This window comes from Mobula birostris, chromosome 32 (assembly GCF_030028105.1).
Source record: "Mobula birostris isolate sMobBir1 chromosome 32, sMobBir1.hap1, whole genome shotgun sequence".
Classification (NCBI taxonomy): Eukaryota; Metazoa; Chordata; class Chondrichthyes; order Myliobatiformes; family Myliobatidae; genus Mobula; species Mobula birostris.
This window is the reverse complement of record NC_092401.1, coordinates 4,969,548-4,986,839: the sequence shown is the minus strand read 5'-3', so window position 1 is coordinate 4,986,839 and position 17,292 is coordinate 4,969,548. Positions and strand designations below refer to the sequence as shown.

The 17,292-nt window shown below is 48.9% G+C and overlaps 1 protein-coding gene across 1 annotated transcript; it reads right to left on the bottom strand.

Moving 5' to 3' along the window:
• Window positions 1-2,346: 2,346 nt before the first annotated feature.
• On the bottom strand, window positions 2,347-3,910 carry LOC140191030 (uncharacterized). Its single transcript, XM_072248076.1, has one exon. The coding sequence runs from the start codon at window positions 3,698-3,700 to the stop codon at window positions 3,008-3,010; it is 693 nt and encodes a 230-aa protein (XP_072104177.1). The 5' UTR covers window positions 3,701-3,910; the 3' UTR covers window positions 2,347-3,007.
• Between the last annotated feature and the right edge of the window lie 13,382 nt (window positions 3,911-17,292).

The following is a 17,292-nucleotide window of genomic DNA, read 5'->3' as shown; positions in this document are numbered from 1 at the left end:
CAGTTCCTCAGAACAGTTCATGGAAGGTTATCAAGATGCTGAAAGGAAAACAAATATTTACATAAGGCACAGAGTGGGAAATTGGAGCAGATTTTCTTGGTAAGAAGCAAAAAGTAAATAATTCCAAATCACAACGGGGTAGTGGGTAGTGTTTAGTTTCAGGGACATCCGTGGAGAACTGAAATTGAAGACTGTATTGAGTTCAGATTTTGAAAGTTCAAAGCCTCTGCAGGAACTAGGAAGGTATAAAATCACATGCTCTTAGTGCTTAGACAGGAGATCCTGCAGATGCTGTCATCTTTGAGCAACACATACAAAAAGCTGGAGGAACTCAGCAAGTATAGAGGGTACAATTTTGGGTGTTTGGAGGAAAATGTCAGGGTGGGAGAGGAAAAGAATGTCAGAGGCAAGTAATTTACACAGAGTGGTGGGTGCACGGAACGCCCTGTCAAGGGTGTGGTAGAGGTAGATACATTAGGGGGAATTAAGAACTCTTGCGTAGGAACGTGGAGGATGGAAATAACGGAGGCTACATCGGAGAGAAGGATTAGATTGATCCTGGAGTAGGTTTAAAGGTTGGCACAACATCATGGGCTGAAGGACCGGTACTGTGCTGTAATATTGTGTTCAAAGTCAGGCAGCATCTACAAAGGGAACATTTCAGACCAGGCCCTGATGAAGGGTCTCAGCCTGAAGCATCAACTGTCCATTTCCTCCATACATGCTGCCTGACCTGCTGAGACCTCCAGCAGTGTGTGTGTGTGTGTACCACATTGAGCATTGACCCCCGCTTTGATCCAACACACATCTTTGCTGACCAGGAAACACAGAGCCCGTGAGACACGAGGCTAAAGCAGAACCTCAGACCTTAGACCTCTTCAACCACTACAATGGTGCATCTAAACTTCTTCAGGGCTTCATTACCGATTCTCAGAGTACCCCTGCTGTCCCAAACTCCGGAGGGCAGCTCTTCCAGTCAAATTCAGAGGAACTGCACATATCTGGCAAAATTATTTTTTATCCTCCAGAAACTGAAAATAACTTAGTTTCTTAACAATTCATCTATAACATTTTATTGTTATTTATATAGCAAATCCTGACCAGATGCAGATGTTTAACTGGTTAGATAATAACTGCTTCAAGTCTTTATTCTATCACAGGAATTAAGTCACCTCTCACACTCCAGTTATAATGCTATGACTGACCCGTCCCGTATCTCCCTGTAGCACAGTTAGCTGAACAAGACCCCCTCAGCAAGACCCACCTATCAGTTACCTTTTCTCCCCAATCTGGTGATGTGGAGGGTCAGTAAGTAGCTGGGAGCCATGTTGTCAAAATATTTGGACAGATAACTGGTGCATCTCAATGCGGTGCTGTGGGGGGGGGGGCTATACAATCAGAGGTTTCTTCCTACCACAACCCCCCCCCGTGAAAAATAAAGACATTCATTTTATTTTGAGATAAAGTACAATAACAGGCCCTTCTGTCCAGCAAATCCATACTGACCAATTAGCCTACTAATCGATAGGTCTCTGGAATGCGGGAGGAGACCCACACGGTCAACGACAGAGCGTGCAAACTCCTTAGACAGCAGCAGAAACTGAACCCAGGTCGCTGGCTAACCACTATGCTATTGTTCTCCAATCCTCCCCCCAATCCGTAGCCGAAGCTGATCCACCATCAAGAAGCTGGGAGAGAAGTCCGAAAATAGCCCCACAATAATTACACACATCAAAGTTGCTGGTGACGAAGCGTCTCGGCCTGAAACGTCGACTGTACCTCTTCCTAGAGATGCTGCCTGGCCTGCTGCCTTCACCAGCAACTTTGATGCGTGTGGCTTGAATTTCCAGCATCTGCAGAATTCCTGTTGGTTGCCCACAATAATTATGCTGCAAAGTCCCCCCAACTCATTCTTAATACCACGTGTGGAGCTTGTTAGGCGCCCATCGCCTGTCAATGCAGGTCGCCAGCCTGCAAAATTACTGCCTGATGTCGGAAAGTGACTTCCTTTCCAAGTGACAGGTGTCCCGCTTCACCGCTCTAGTCTCGGGAAGCAGGAAGGAGGCCGGTTTCCTGCTCGCTTGCCCAGGAGACAGGGAGCCAAGGCGTTTCCAGCTATCAGCAACACCAGGGAGGATTACATCAGCAAGTCCCTCCCTCCAGTGTTCAATTACTCCCTTTCCTTGGAGGACTTCTCCCTAGTTCACCTTATCTAATGTTGTACATATTATCAATCTGTCTGCCTTTGACTAACAGCTTCCACCTAACCTTGAAGCAGAAATCCCTGCCTTAGAACCATTTTAGTAACAGAGCTTTAAAGCGTTAATAGAATCAGTGAGAACTAGCTTTTAATTTAAAAAAATCATTTTTATTGGTCTGTTTCAACTTTAAAATTTTACAACTACATTTCAAGTATGCAGAATTTAACTTCTGAGGTAACAATACCATCAAGTTTGAAGTGTAAAATAAGTCTTTAAAAGGATGGTGCGTGACACTCAATGCCAAACAAGTCCTGAATTTTAAAAATATATTTCCGACTTCCATATAAGTTACCTTCTGACGCAATGAGGTGTAACAAGTTCAATGTGCGTGACTCATGTCGCCCACAGCTAATGAGCGGGTTCCTCTGTCTCTCTCGCACACACACACGCACGTAGACTTTAAACAAATAACGAGATCAGTCTGTTGACGATTGGAAGGACAAGCTGAGTTATAACAAGTCAGGATTATTCAGAGAATCCTGCCGCTGTGCAACATGATACTAATTGGTCTGGTCTCTTCTGGGCTCGAGGCACCATAATCTTTCCAATGCAGTCTTTGTCTTCAGCTTAAGCCTGTGATTACACTTTCTTCGCTGTTCAGACACCTTTAAGGGCGACTCAGCACGGCCAGATGGGCGGATCTCTCGGCCAGCAGGGAGTTGCCTCGTCTGGATTTCAGGGCAAGCTCCTTTGCCAAAAGCTCCGGTCAGTTTCCGAGCCAAAACCTGCTCGAGGTTTACCGCCTCTCAGTAAGCCACGATGGGTCGGACCCACATGGACAACTCGCCCAGCACTCTGTCCCGCCAGATCGGTGGTCCCTGTGACTCTTTGACTTTGAGCTGCAGTCCCGTCCCGAGGCTGGAAGCCAGGACGTGAGACGGAGGGCTCGCCTCTCTCTCCTCCTGCTCCTCCAGCCTGGCCCGCTTGGTTGGGAGTCCCTCGGGCTCAGGGCAGCCTTTCGTCCGCTTCCTGCCCCTTTCCGCCCGGTGTTCGGCTAGTTTCCGACCCTCTCGGAGAGCCGGCTCGGGCGTCGCGGGCTGCTCATACTGTCCCGACTGGATACATCGCCCGGAAACCCCCTGCGACTCGGTCCCGGCCGCCGAGTTGCCCAGCTCCGCCGGTTCGATTCTTTGCGCCGGGCTTTCCGCGGTAGCGAGGGGTTGCGCCGAACAGTCCATCAGCTCGATACCTTGCGCCGGACTTTCCGCCGAGTCGGCTCCTCGGACTTCGCCCTGCACCTCCATTACGGCGGCGGCCGGCTCCTCCTGCGCCGGCAGCCGGGCGGTTCTGAGGCCGAGGTAGACATCCTGGGCTCCCCTGAGCACCAGCGACAACAGCAAGCTTCGGTGGAGGCGAGCACCGCCCCTTTGTAGCCGGCAGCTGTACATCTTGCCCAACGCCACGGCCATCACACGCTGAGCCTCCGCTTTCAAATCCATGGGCTGGAAGCGATAGGGCAGACGGGACCCGTGGAACAAGCAGAATAACAAAACGACTTGTGGAGTTACTGGGAACGAGAGAGGAGGGAGTGCTGGAACACCTTAAATAAGACTTTTCAATCGGGAGGAGAACAGAGAGAAACTTGACAGTCCCAACCAAACCTCTCCACTTCCCTCTTCCTCGCCGTTTCTTCAATCACTGGCCCGCGGGGAGGGACCTTCCTTTATGTAGTTTCCAACCCCCTCGGTACTCCACACCCCTGTCCCGTCACCACTTCCCCTACCCTCCACCGGACATTGAACAGGATGTCCCGCCTTCCTCTTATTGCGCTGATGTTTACTAACTTGCCCGTTTCTGCTGTTGGCCGTCGTTACCAACTTTATTCGCAGTTAGCATGAGGGGTTTTAAAACAGTCAGAAGTTGCTTCATAAACCAAGATTCGGGGTTATTAAAACGTATTTACTGTTCTCTCGCTCATTCAAACATGTCTAATACTCCCCACTCCCAATTTATCCTGTTGTTATTACTTTTCAGCCGGTGAATATTAAACTCGGCTGTTTCTCACACTATATGCCTGTCTTTCAACTTTATTGCAGAGCCCCGCATTTTGCCTCGCTCGCTTTATCCCCATATATGGCCCGGGCGGATGCGGCGCCAAGTCATTTCAGCGAGCGGAAAGCCCGGGTGACGTCTCTGTTTCCGATATCCACATATGGTATTGTTGGAAACTCCCAGATGCGTTTCCCTCCTCCTTTCCCCGCAGGTGGGAGACCAAATCCGGATTTATTCTCAGAAGAAACTGTCTGCTGTTTTATTATTATTATTATTATTATTACAATTATCTGGCGCCCCTCGGTGGAAGTTGTAATGAAAGGGTCCACGAAATCCTACATAGAAAAGCCGCCTGCAGATGTCTGAAATCTGAAATTAAATCTGAGAAGGGGTTTGGAAATGATCATCAGGTCAAGCAGCTTCTGAGGAGAAAGAAACAAGAGATAATCTTCACAGATGCTGTCAGGTGTGCTGAGTATTTCTGGGATTTTCTGTTCTCCATTGTAGTAATGTATTTGGGGTGGCAAATGTGGATTGTGGTGAATCACAAACACCTAATATGTAAACAGTACGTAAATATGACCACTTTTACACTAATCCTCTCCTAACTCATTTTATTCTAACATTTCCTTCGGTTTCCACCTCTCAATGACACACAATTTATGTGGTAATTAACCAACCGATCCACACATCTTTAGGGCGTGGGAGGAAACAGGAGCACCCAAGGGATGCTCCCGAGGTTCCAGGAAGAACGTGCAAACACCACATTTGCAGCCCCCCCCAGGTCAAGGTTCAACCCTGTGTTCAACCCGGAGCATAGGCCAAGCAGTTCTAGCAGGAGCACGCATATTAGCATTGCAGTGATTTTAACACTGTACGGCGCCAGTCATTATTCATCGGAGTTTGATTCCCTGCAATAGTTTGTATGTACTCCCTGTGCCTGTATGACACACTCCTCCTCTCTGTCTTTCACAGAGCCCCACTGCTGAGTCAGAGGGTTTGTAGGTTCAATCCCCATTCCAAAAATCCCAGCTGACTCACTGAGGGAACTTTGCCGAGTCGTATGTGCCATCATCCAGATCAAAATCAGGTCTATCGTCACTGACATTGAACGTGTAGCTTTGTGGCAGCAGTACAGTGCAATATATATATCAAAAATTACTAAGTTACAAATAAGAAATATTTATAAAATAAATAAGCAGCGCAAAAAGTGAGGTTGTGTTCATGGTTCATTCAGAAATCTGTTGGCAGAGGGGAAGAAGTTGTTCCTAAAACACTAAGTGTGAGTCTTCAGATTCCTGTCCCCCCTCCCTGGCATTGTGAGGGCTCCGCTGGCCGGGGTCGACCATGGATGTTGAGTCCTCGCTGTCTGGATACGCAAGCCAGGGCAGTACGATATGGAGAGCAAGCTGCTGCCCATGTACCAGGCTCTCCCTCTTTACACATCTGATGAATGCAAAGGAACGGCAGAGACCGATACCGTTTGACACCAGCCTCAGAATAGAGAGACGTTCTTTTAGAATGGAGATGAATTGAAATTTCCTTAGCCAGACTGGAGAATTTGTGGAATTCATTGCATCAGATGGCTGTGGAGGCCAAGTCATTGGGTATAATTAAGGCAGAGGTTGATAAATTCTTGATTAGTCAGGACATGAAAGGATATGGGGAGAAGGCAGAAAATTGGGGCTGAAATATAACCATATAGTCATAGTCATAGTAGTCATAGTCATACTTTATTAATCCCGGGGGAAATTGTTTTTCGTTACAGTTGCTCCATAAATAATAAATAGTAATAGAACCATAAATAGTTAAATAGTAATATGTAAATTATGAAATAAGTCCAGGACCAGCCTATTGGCTCAGGATGTCTGACCCTCCAAGGGAGGAGTTGTAAAGTTTGATGGCCACAGGCAAGAATAACTTCCTATGATGCTCTGTGCTGCATCTCGGTGGAATGAGTCTCTGGCTGAATGTACTCCTGTGCCCAACCAGTACATTATGTAGTGCATGGGAGACATTGACCAAGATGGCATGCAGCTTGGACAGCATTCTCTTTTCAGACACCACCGTGAGAGAGTCCAGTTCCATCCCCACAACATCACTGGCCTTACGAATGAGTTTGTTGATTCTGTTGGTGTCTGCCACGCTCAGCCTGCTGCCCCAGCACACAACAGCAAACATGATAGCACTGGCCACCACAGACTCATAGAACATCCTCAGCATCGTCCGGCAGATGTTAAAGGACCTCAGTCTCCTCAGGAAATAGAGACGGCTCTGACCCTTCTTGTAGACAGCCTCAGTGTTCTTTGACCAGTGCAGTTTATTGTCAATTCGTATCCCCAGGTATTTGTAATCCTCCACCATGTCCACACTGACCCCCTGGATGGAAACAGGGGTCACCAGTACCTTAGCTCTCCTCAGGTCTACCACCAGCTCCTTAGTCTTTTTCACATTAAGCTGCAGATAATTCTGCTCACACCATGTGACAAAGTTTCCTATTGTAGCCCTGTACACAGCCTCATCTCCCTTGCTGATGCATCCAACTATGGCAGAGTCCGAAAACTTCTGAAGATGACAAGACTCTGTGCAGTAGTTGAAGTCCAAGGTGTAAATGGTGAAGAGAAAGGGAGACAAGACAGTCCCCTGTGGAGCCCCAGTGCTGCTGATCACTCTGTTGGACACACAGTGTTGCAAGCACACGTACTGTGGTCTGCCAGTCAGGTAATCAAGAATCCATGATACCAGGAAAGCATCCACCTGCATCGCTGTCAGCTTCTCCCCCAGCAGAGCAGGGCGGATAGTGTTGAACGCACTGGAGAAGTCAAAAAACATGACCCTCACAGTGCTCGCTGGCTTGTCCAGGTGGGCGTAGACATGGTTCAGCAGGTTGACGATGGCATCCTCAACTCCTAGTCAGGGCTGGTAGGCGAACTAAGGGGATCTAGGTGTGGCCTGACCATAGGCCGGAGCAGCTCCAGAACAAGTCTCTCCAGGGTCTTCATGATGTGGGAGGTCAATGCCACCGGTCTGTAGTCATTGAGGCCACTGGGGCGCGGCATCTTCGGCACAGGGACGAGGCAGGACGTTTTCCACAGTACAGGAACCCTCTGGAGCCTCAGGCTCAGGTTGAATACATGGCAAAGTTCTCCACACAGCTGAGGGGCACAGGCTTTGAGCACCCTGGTACTGACACCATCCGGTCCTGCAGCCTTGCTTGGGTTGAGACGTTTCAGCAGTCTTCTCACCTGTTCAGCTGTGAAGCCCACCGTGGTGGTTTCGTGTGGGGAAGGGGTATAATCATGAGAGCAGGGTGGGGGACTGTGAGGAGGGGTGGGAGGGGAGAGTGGAATATGTGTTGGGGGCCAACAGCAGATGGCTCCTGTGTGGGATGGACAAGGGCCACACTGTCAAATCTGTTAAAGAACAGGTTAAGATCATTGGCCCTGTCCAGACTGCCTTCCGCTCCTCTGTTGCTAGTTTGCCAGAACCCAGTGATGGTCACTGTCGGCCCACCTCGGCCCTTCTAGTCCGTGCCGAACTCTTACTCTCACCTAGTCCCACTGACCTGCACTCAGCCCATAAACCTCCATTCCTTTCCTGTCCATATAGCTGTCCAATTTAACTTTAAATGACAACATCGAACCTGCCTCAACCACTTCTACTGGAAGCTCGTTCCACGCAGCTACCACTCTCTGAGTAAAGAAGTTTCCCCTCATGTTACCCCTAAACTTTTTCCCTTTAACTCTCAACTCATGTCCTCTTGTTTGAATCTCCCCTACTCTCAATGGAAAAAGCCTATCCACATCAACTCTATCTATCCCCCTCATAATTTTAAATACCTCTATCAAGTCCCCCCTCAACCTTCTACATACCAAAGAATAAAGACCCAACTTGTTCAACCTTTCTCTGTAACTTAGGAGATGAAACCCAGGTAATATTCTAGTAAATCTCCTCTGTACTCTCTCTGTTTTGATGACATCTTTCCTATAATTTGGTGACCAGAACTGTACACAATATTCCAAAGTTGGCCTCACCAATGCCTTGTACAATTTCAACATTACATCCCAACTCTTATACTCAATGCTCTGATTTATAAATGGAAAATGGATCAGCCATGATGAAATGGTGGAGCAGACTCAATGGGCCAAATGGTCTAATTCTGCTCCTATATGTTAATTAACACTGACTCAGTTGCTGCTCGTTATCCCACAAACCACAGCAACAGGTCCCTCTCTGGCACTATCCTCCAATAGCATCAAGGGAAAAAGAGAGATCATTCAAATGCAGGGGCCTTCCTTCGGGAGCAGGGGGAGGGACTGTTACACACAAGCACCTTCTCTGGCAGCAGCCAGCGAGAAGCTGGTACACAACACTGAATACACGCTCGCCTTCCAGACTCGCCTCGATGTTTCCAATCTTCCTCGGTGCTTTAATTGGCGAGAAATGGAGTCAATGATGGGCTCACACCACGTCTCCAAGCTAACTGGCCGCGAGGATGCCACTTGCCTCCCGAGCCTCAAATCGGCCCGAAAACACTCCATCAAGCTGTAGATCACGGGCTCCAACAGTACCAGAGCCACAGAAAAAGAAGATGTAAAAGAAGAGAACGAAGCAGTTTTGTGGACCATGTTGAGGATGTTGATGGTAGCAGCATTGCTTGCTGGCGTCATATCGTTTCCATATTGTACGGTAACATCATTGTTCCGTTTTTCCACCTGTTATTAATTCAATGAGAATGCAACAAACAGTATTGTAATCCATTCAGCAATCTATCACTCAGAGTTGTACAAAAGCCACAACTATCCTTTCATGATCATTCTGGGTGTTTGCAATATAGTGACAGAGGAAGGTCTTTAACACACTGAACCAGTTCCAAAATTTGAAGATGAAAGCCGCTCTGTGACTTACCTGTATTCGCTTCACGCCCTTTGCACCTTTGCCACAGAGCACTTTCAGCTGGAAAACCTGAGCCTGCTGTGTCTCTGGGCTGGTTCAGGGAGCACTTGGGAATGAACCCTATACTTGGGAAGATCGACACCTGGTGAAGAAGCAGATCTCATGCAATAAGGCAGATGGATTTTTACAGTACTGAAGTAGTTCCCCACACACCTTAGTTCATAAACACAAAATAATCTGCAGATGCTGGGGTCAAAGCAACACTCACAACACGCTGGAAGAACTCAGTAGGTCTGGCAGCATCCGTGGAAAAGATCAGTCGACGTTTCTGTCCTGACGAAGGGTTCCGGCCCGAAACGTCGACTGATCTTTTCCACGGATGCTGCCCGACCTGCTGATTCCCTCCAGCGTGTTGTGAGTGTCACCTTAGTTCATTACTTAAAAAAAAACAAATTTACTTAATTTATTTAAATTCCCCTCCTATGCAAAGATTTGAACGTGTCTCCAGTGCTGATATGAAAACTTTAGGTGTAGCTCCTTCAGACTTAGGGTGGCCAAATTTCCTTCCTTGATTAGGTTGCGAAGAGATGTTAGTCTCCATCTTACGCTTACTCCATCACAACATCCACTCTGTGATACTGACCACTGCCCGTATGACAGGACTATTCTCAGGAAAGATTGTGTCAAACAAGCCTGCAATATTGCCTCAACACTTTTCTCAGTCTTTCTTGCTGCATTATTGCACCTCATCTCCATCCAACTTCCCTCCAAAGTGGACTGATGGGAAGCTGTTCAACCCAAATCCTCAGTGACTGAAATTCTGGAATTAGATTGAAATAGAAGCAGGTCGGGCAGCATCTATGGGGGGAAATGGACAGACTAGGTTTTGGATGGAGACCCTTTTGTGGGACCTCACCACTGCTTTATTTAACTTTCCAAACCTTTGTTTGATTTGTTATACTAATTGGTGTACTAACAGTTTATGCAGTGCTGGAAGATGCCATTGCAGCATATCTGGGCTTTGGTGCGGTGCCTTCACAGAATCCATTTCTGAACCTCTGGAACACCACCCTTAGGTGCCTCATGTGACCTGTGCAAATTCTATTTCTCTTTTTGACCTCCAAACTCCAGTTACCCTTCTTTCTCAGGATCAGAATCACAATCAAGTTTTGCTTGGAAAAGAACACTGGCAGGGATGATGGCAGAGCAGCGAAGGCTGGGATTTCTGGAAGCAGTTTGGAAGGCAGAGGATAAATACTTCCCAAAGAGGAAGAAGTATTCTAGAGGGAAGATGGTACAAAAAAGATTGTGTGTATACACACACATATATATATATATATATATATAAAATGATGGAACAAGGAAATCTGCAGATGCTGGAAATTCAAGCAACACACATCAAAGTTGCTGGTGAACGCAACTTCCTTCCAGGTGAGGCGACACTTCACCTGTGAGTCGGCTGGGGTGATATACTGCGTCCGGTGTTCCCAATGCGGCCTTCTATATATTGGCGAGACCCAACGCAGACTGGGAGACCGCTTTGCTGAACACCTACGCTCTGTCCGCCAGAGAAAGCAGGATCTCCCAGTGGCCACACATTTTAATTCCACGTCCTATTCCCATTCTGATATGTCTGTCCACGGCCTCCTCTACTGTCAAGATGAAGCCACACTCAGGTTGGAGGAACAACACCTTATATTCCATCTGGGTAACCTCCAACCCAATGGCATGAACATCGACTTCTCAAACTTCCACTAATGCCCCACCTCCCCCTCGTACCCCATTCGTTATTTATTTATATACACACATTCTTTTTCTCTCTCTCCTTTTTCCCCCTCTGTCCCTCTCACTATACCCCTTGCCCATCCTCTGGGTTCCCCCCTTCCCTTTTTCTTTCTCCCTGGGCCTCCTGTCCCATGATCCTCTCATATCCCTTTTGCTAATCACCTGTCCAGCTCTTGGCTCCATCCTCCACCTCCTGTCTTCTCCTTTCATTTAGGATCTCCCCTTCCCCCTCCCACTTCCAAATCTCTTACTAGCTCTTCCTTCAGTTAGTCCTGACAAAAGGTCTCGGCCCGAAACGTCGACTGTACCTCTTCCTAGAGATGCTGCCTGGCCTGCTGCGTTCACCAGCAACTTTTATGTGTGTTATATCTACCTGTTCTGTAGGTTCTGTAGGTGAAGTGCTTTAGCCCTGCACCGTCGGTTAAGAGTGTGAGCCTTGTTCCATCTCCTACCAAATAACGGCAGTCCTGCTGCTGCCCCACATTGCTCTAGAACAACAAAAGTTCCTCTCCAGTAGTAGAAGCATTCTGTACTGTGTATAGACCCCAATGAGCCCACGTGGTGGCTGCACCAAGCTTTAGGTTGTCCTTCAGCATATACTCCTGCTTCCTGGAATGTGCCCATCGTCAGCATTCCTCCACGGACATCTCGATGTGCTGGTGGACCAACGAGGCTTGGGCAGACCAAAGGGCATCTTCTACCAAGCCGATGATCTGCCAGCAACACTTGATGTCAGTCTCCGCCTCTTATTAAATGATGCTTGCTTATTTTACAAAACTACAAAGATGTATTCTCTCACAAAACGATCAGGGATTTGCAGCTTAGACTCTTGGCAGGAAGATGGCGGTGTGACGCAGCTCACAGCGGCCAGTCCGGTGGTGATGTCTGTTATTTGTCAAGTAGGGTGCCGTGCACAATCCTGATTTGATGGAGACAGATGTGAGAGCACGGAGGAACATCTGGTGAAACTTCTGAAATGCCTGTTTCGCTGCTGCTGCTACTGTGTGATCCAGAATCTCCGGAGGGGAAGGCCCCAAGTGCTCGGCTTTGCTTGTTGCTCAGCGGCTGGGGCAGGGTAGAAGCACTCGGCAGAGGATGGTGCTCGGAGGGCTGGTCGGAGGCTCGAAGTTTTCGGCTGGACGCAGAGTCCACTGCGGTTGGGTGCTTCCAATGGTGCTGCATCGGCAAGTTGGTGGCGCTTGGAGGTTCATGGCAGGGAGAGTTCCTCCCTTCTGCCGCCTGCGTGAGATGATGAGCCTATCGGGACTTTGAGGCTTCTTTTTACCGTGCCCGCGGTCTGCTCTTTATCAAATTATGGTATTGCTTTGCACTGTTGTAACTATATGTTATAATTATGTGGCTTTGTTAGTTTTAGTCTTGGTTTGTCCTGTGTTTTCTTGTGATATCATTCTGGAGGAACGTTGTATCATTTTTTAATGCATGCATTTTATAAATGACAATAAATGAAAACTGAACTGATATTCCGTCTAGGTAGCTTCCAACCTGATGGCATGAACATCGATTTCTTGAACTTCCAGTAATGACCCCCAACCCTTCACCATTCCCCATCCCCTTTTCCCTCTCTCACCTTATCTCCTTGCCCACCCATCACCTCCCTCTGCTGTTCCTCCCCCCGCCTTTCCTTCTTTCCATGGCCTCTTCTATGAGACTCCATCTTCTCCAGCCCTGTATCTCTTTCACCAATCAACGTCCCAGCTCTTTACTTCATCCCTCCCCCTCCCAGTTTCACCTATCACCTTGTGTTTCTCTGCCCCCTCCCCTTACCTCTTAAACCTACTCCTCATCTTTTTTTCTCCAGTCCTGCCGAAGGGTCTCAGCCCAAAACGTCAACTGTTTACTCTTTTTGATAGATGCTGCCTGGCATGCTGAGTTCCTCCAGCATTTTGTGTGTGTGTGTTGCAGGGATATGCAATACTATTTTCAATTTCAAATTAAAATAAGATTACTATCATCTACAAAATGCTCACTTCCTAGGGGGAGGGGAATACCATTCTCAGAACCCCCCCCCCCCACCCCAGTGTGTCCATAGAAACTGTATGCTTCTCCTGGGCATGAGCTGAACTCCAGAAGAGGGGTAGGCAACACAGATAAAAGTTGCTGGTGAACACAGCAGGCCAGGCAGCATCTCTAGGAAGAGGTAGAGTCGACGTTTCAGGCCGAGACCCTTCGTCAGGACTAACTGAAGGAAGAGTGAGTAAGGGATTTGAAAGTTGGAGGGGGAGGGGGAGATCCAAAATGATAGGAGAAGACAGGAGGGGGAGGGATGGAGCCAAGAGCTGGACAGGTGATAGGCAAAAGGGATACGAGAGGATCATGGGACAGGAGGTCTGGGAAGAAAGACAAGGGGGGGGACCCAGAGGATGGGCAAGGGGTATATTCAGAGGGACAGAGGGAGAAAAAGGAGAGTGAGAGAAAGAATGTGTGCATAAAAATAAGTAACAGATGGGGTATGAGGGGGAGGTGGGGCATTAGCGGAAGTTAGAGAAGTCGATGTTCATGCCATCAGGTTGGAGGCTACCCAGACGGAATATAAAGTGTTGTTCCTCCAACCTGAGTGTGGCTTTATCTTTACAGTAGAGGAGGCCGTGGATAGACATGTCAGAATGGGGTAGGCAGGTGGCTTGGTTGACCGCCCACTGCCTGTACCCATGAACGACCATCTTAGCCAGGCCCAGGAACAATGTTTCCTCTAATTTTTTTACAGCTACATAGACCAGCTATTGCTCTGAGCAGGAAATTTTTACACAGCCTGAAAACTCTGGCACTCAATTTTTTTTTGTAATATTCTGGTGCGGTTCTGGTCACCTAACTATAGGAAGGATATCAGTAAGATTGAAAGAGTGCAGAGAAGATTTACTAGGACGTTGCCGGGTCTTCAGGAGTTGAGTTACAGGGAAAGATTGAACAGGTTAGGACTTTATTCCTTGGAGCGTAGAGGAATGAGGGGGGATTTGATTGAGGTTTACAAAGTTACAAGGGGTATAGCAGAGTAAATGCAAGTAGGCTCTTTCCACTTAGATTAGGAGAGATAAATACAAGAGGACATGGCTTTAGGGTGAAAGGGGAAAGGTTTAGAGGGAACATTAGGGGGAACTTCTTCACTCAGAGAGTGGTGGGAGTGTGGAACGAGCTGCCATCTGATGTGGTAAATACAGGCTCACTCTTAAGTTTTAAGAATAAATTGGATAGATACACGGATGGGAGAGGCCTGGAGGGTTATGGACTGGGTGCAGGTCAATGGGACTAGAGGAATAGTAGAAGGGCCAAATGGCCTGTTTTCTATGCTGTAGTGTTCTATGGTTTATACTATGAATATTTAGAATGAAAATTGAAAAACCACATACTTCTGATTTCATTTATTAATTGAAGAACACAATGAGATACAATACAAAGAAAATCTTTCACATTTCGTAGAACTTTTTCTCATCTGCCTTTATTAAAAATCCCTGTCCAGATTAATTTTGTATCCAGATGAAAGATACATCTTAATCTGGATTTACTTTTGATCAAATTCATAAGATGTTCATAGTCAGCACTAGGAGATTGAAACGTTCCAACAATGTCAACAAGAATTGGCAGTTCTTCATTTCTAAGCATGTAGTTCAACATATCAGTTAACATCTTCATTGACAAGTCTTACCTTTCTCAGAAATGACAAATTTGAAATCATAGTACTGCTGCAATATTTTTGAGGCAACACTTTCATTGCAGTTCATAATAATAGCTGAGTATTTTTTTGTCAGTCGAACATTTTCTTTTCCAAATTCAAAACTGGTTGACTTTGCAATAGCATCAGAGTCAAAAGTTTGCCATTCTCTTAATTCACTATCTGGAAATCTATTATCTAGTGATTGTTGTTCGTCCATCGTTGTTGTCGATGAGGACCTCGACACCATTGATGGTGTCGAGACTAACGCGTGATTTGGATTTAAGTGAGGGAGAGTTGCGCAGCGTCAGCCTCACTCTCTCTTCCCAATTCCCATCTGGATCCAGTGGCAAGACAGAGTCGAGACGACTAGGCGCAGTGGATGACGAGGACATCTTCTGTGTCTTGTCCTGCTTGACACGTTCCACAACGCTTGCAGAGACCGCCTTCTTGACCTTTGGACCTTCCATTGGTCTCGTGCACTCAATCCGCCGGAGTCTGTCTTCCTGTGCTGGGATAGACAACTCCCTATCTCACCAAAAGTTTGAGAGCCGTCGGCTACCCTCACCTGGTTTAGCCGGCTTGTCGAAGCCGTTACCCAGGGTGTGGCTGCAGTCGCATGCAAACAGCTACGGGGAGCCACAGGTGAGAGCTGAGTGCTGGGTGGGGACCAAAGGCGAACTAACCACCTCGAAAAGGACGCAATATGTTCCCCTACCAGAGGTGCTACCCCTCCCTGACACCCCATAATCTAGTGATTACACACATTATATTAACATTATATAAAATTATAATGTTATGTGCTCGAGTATTCCTGTGACTGCATGGTCACGCAATCACGCAGTTTAGGGTGAATAGTTCCCAGGAGCAAGCCCTCCAACCCTGAGCGATCCACCCCTGCTTACTGTGTGACCGTATATCATCTGGGTAATGACGCTGTTCCTGTGCTGCCCCAAAATGCCAGCAAACAATACAAGTACTTAGCAAGCCTCAGTAAGCACAACACTATTATAACTTGGGGTGTTCCGGAGTTTGGTGTTCAATTCCAGCACTGTCCGTAAAGGGTTTGTACATTCTCCTTGTAACTGCATGGGTTTCCTCTGGGTGCTCCAGTTTCCTCCCACAGTCCAAAGAATTACAAGTTAGTAGGTTAATTGATTATTGTAAATTGTCCTGTGAATTGACTAGGGTAAATTGTGGTGAGGGCTGCATACCATCGCAGACTTCAAAGCCAAACGTTGTGGTGTCGCCAACATTGCAGCCTCTTTCCCAGACGAGCTCAATCGCTTTTATGCTCAGTTCAGTGTCGCTAACTCTGAGCCTCCGAGGAAAGCCACCACTACAACCTGCAACCTGGTCATCTCCGAGGCTGTGGTATGCAGATGTTTCCAACGAGTGGACAGTCGCAAGGCTGCGGGACCGGACGGCATCCCGGGGCGAGTACTCAAGATGTGCGCAGCACAACTGGCAGGTGTGTTTACAGACATTTTCAATCTCTCCCTCTCCCAGTGTAGAGTGCCCTCCTGCTTCAAATTATCCACCATTGTCCCTGTACCAAAAAAGACCGAGGTAACATGCCTGAACGACTGGCGTCCTGTCGCACTCACCTCAATAATAAGCAAATGCTTTGAGAGTCTGGTCGAGGATTACATCTGCAGCATGCTACCCCCTACAATTCACCTACCAACACAACCGATCGGCAGACTATGCAATAGCCACTGCTCTACATACCATCCTTACAGTCTGGGAGAAGAAGGATGTTTATGTGAGAATGCTGTTCTTGGACTACAGTTCAGCATTCAACACCATAGCTCCATCCAGGCTCGACAAGAAGCTCAGAGAACTCGGCCTTCACCCTGCCTTGTGCAGCTGGATCTTGGACTTCCTGTCGGATCGCCAGCAGGTTGTAAGAATGGGCTCCCTCACCTCTGACCCTCTGACTCTCAATACAGGAGCCCCTCAGGGCTGTATACTGAGTCCCCTCCCTCCCCTCCCCCCTCCCCTCCCTCTCCCCCCCTCCCCCCCTCCCCTCCCTCTCCTCCCTCTCCCCCCCTCCCCCTCCCCCCTCCCCTCCCTCCCCCTCTCCCCCCTCCCCTCCCTCCCCCTCTCCCCCCTCCCCTCCCTCCCCCTCTCCCCCCTCCCCTCCCTCCCCCTCTCCCCCCTCCCCTCCCTCCCCCTCTCCCCCCTCCCCTCCCCTCCCCCTCCCCTCCCTCCCCCTCCCCTCCCTCCCCCTCCCCTCCCCCTCCCCTCCCCCCCTCCCCCTCCCTCCCCTCCCCCTCCCCTCCCCCCCTCCCCCTCCCTCCCCCTCCCTCCCCCCCCCTCCCTCCCCCTCCCTCCCCCCCTCCCCCCTCCCTCCCCCTCCCTCCCCCCTCCCCTCCTCCCTCCCCTCCCTCTCCCCCTCCCTCCCCCTCCCTCCCCCTCCCCTCCCCCCCTCCCCCCCTCCCCCCCTCCCCCTCCCCCTCCCCCCCTCCCCCTCCCCCTCCCCCCCTCCCCCTTCCCCCCCTCCCCCCCTCCCCCCTCCCCCTCCCCCTCCCCCCCTCCCCCTTCCCCCCTCCCCCCCTCCCCCCTCCCCCTTCCCCCCCTCCCCCCCTCCCCCTTCCCCCCTCCCCCTTCCCCCCCTCCCCCTTCCCCCCCTCCCCCCCCTCCCCCTTCCCCCCCTCCCCCCTCTCCCCCTCCCCTCTCTCCCCCTCC

Coding starts and splice junctions, on each gene's coding strand:
- LOC140191030 (XM_072248076.1), bottom strand. CDS start 3,700: ATGGATTTGAAAGCGGAGGCTCAGCGTGTGATGGCCGTGGCGTTGGGC.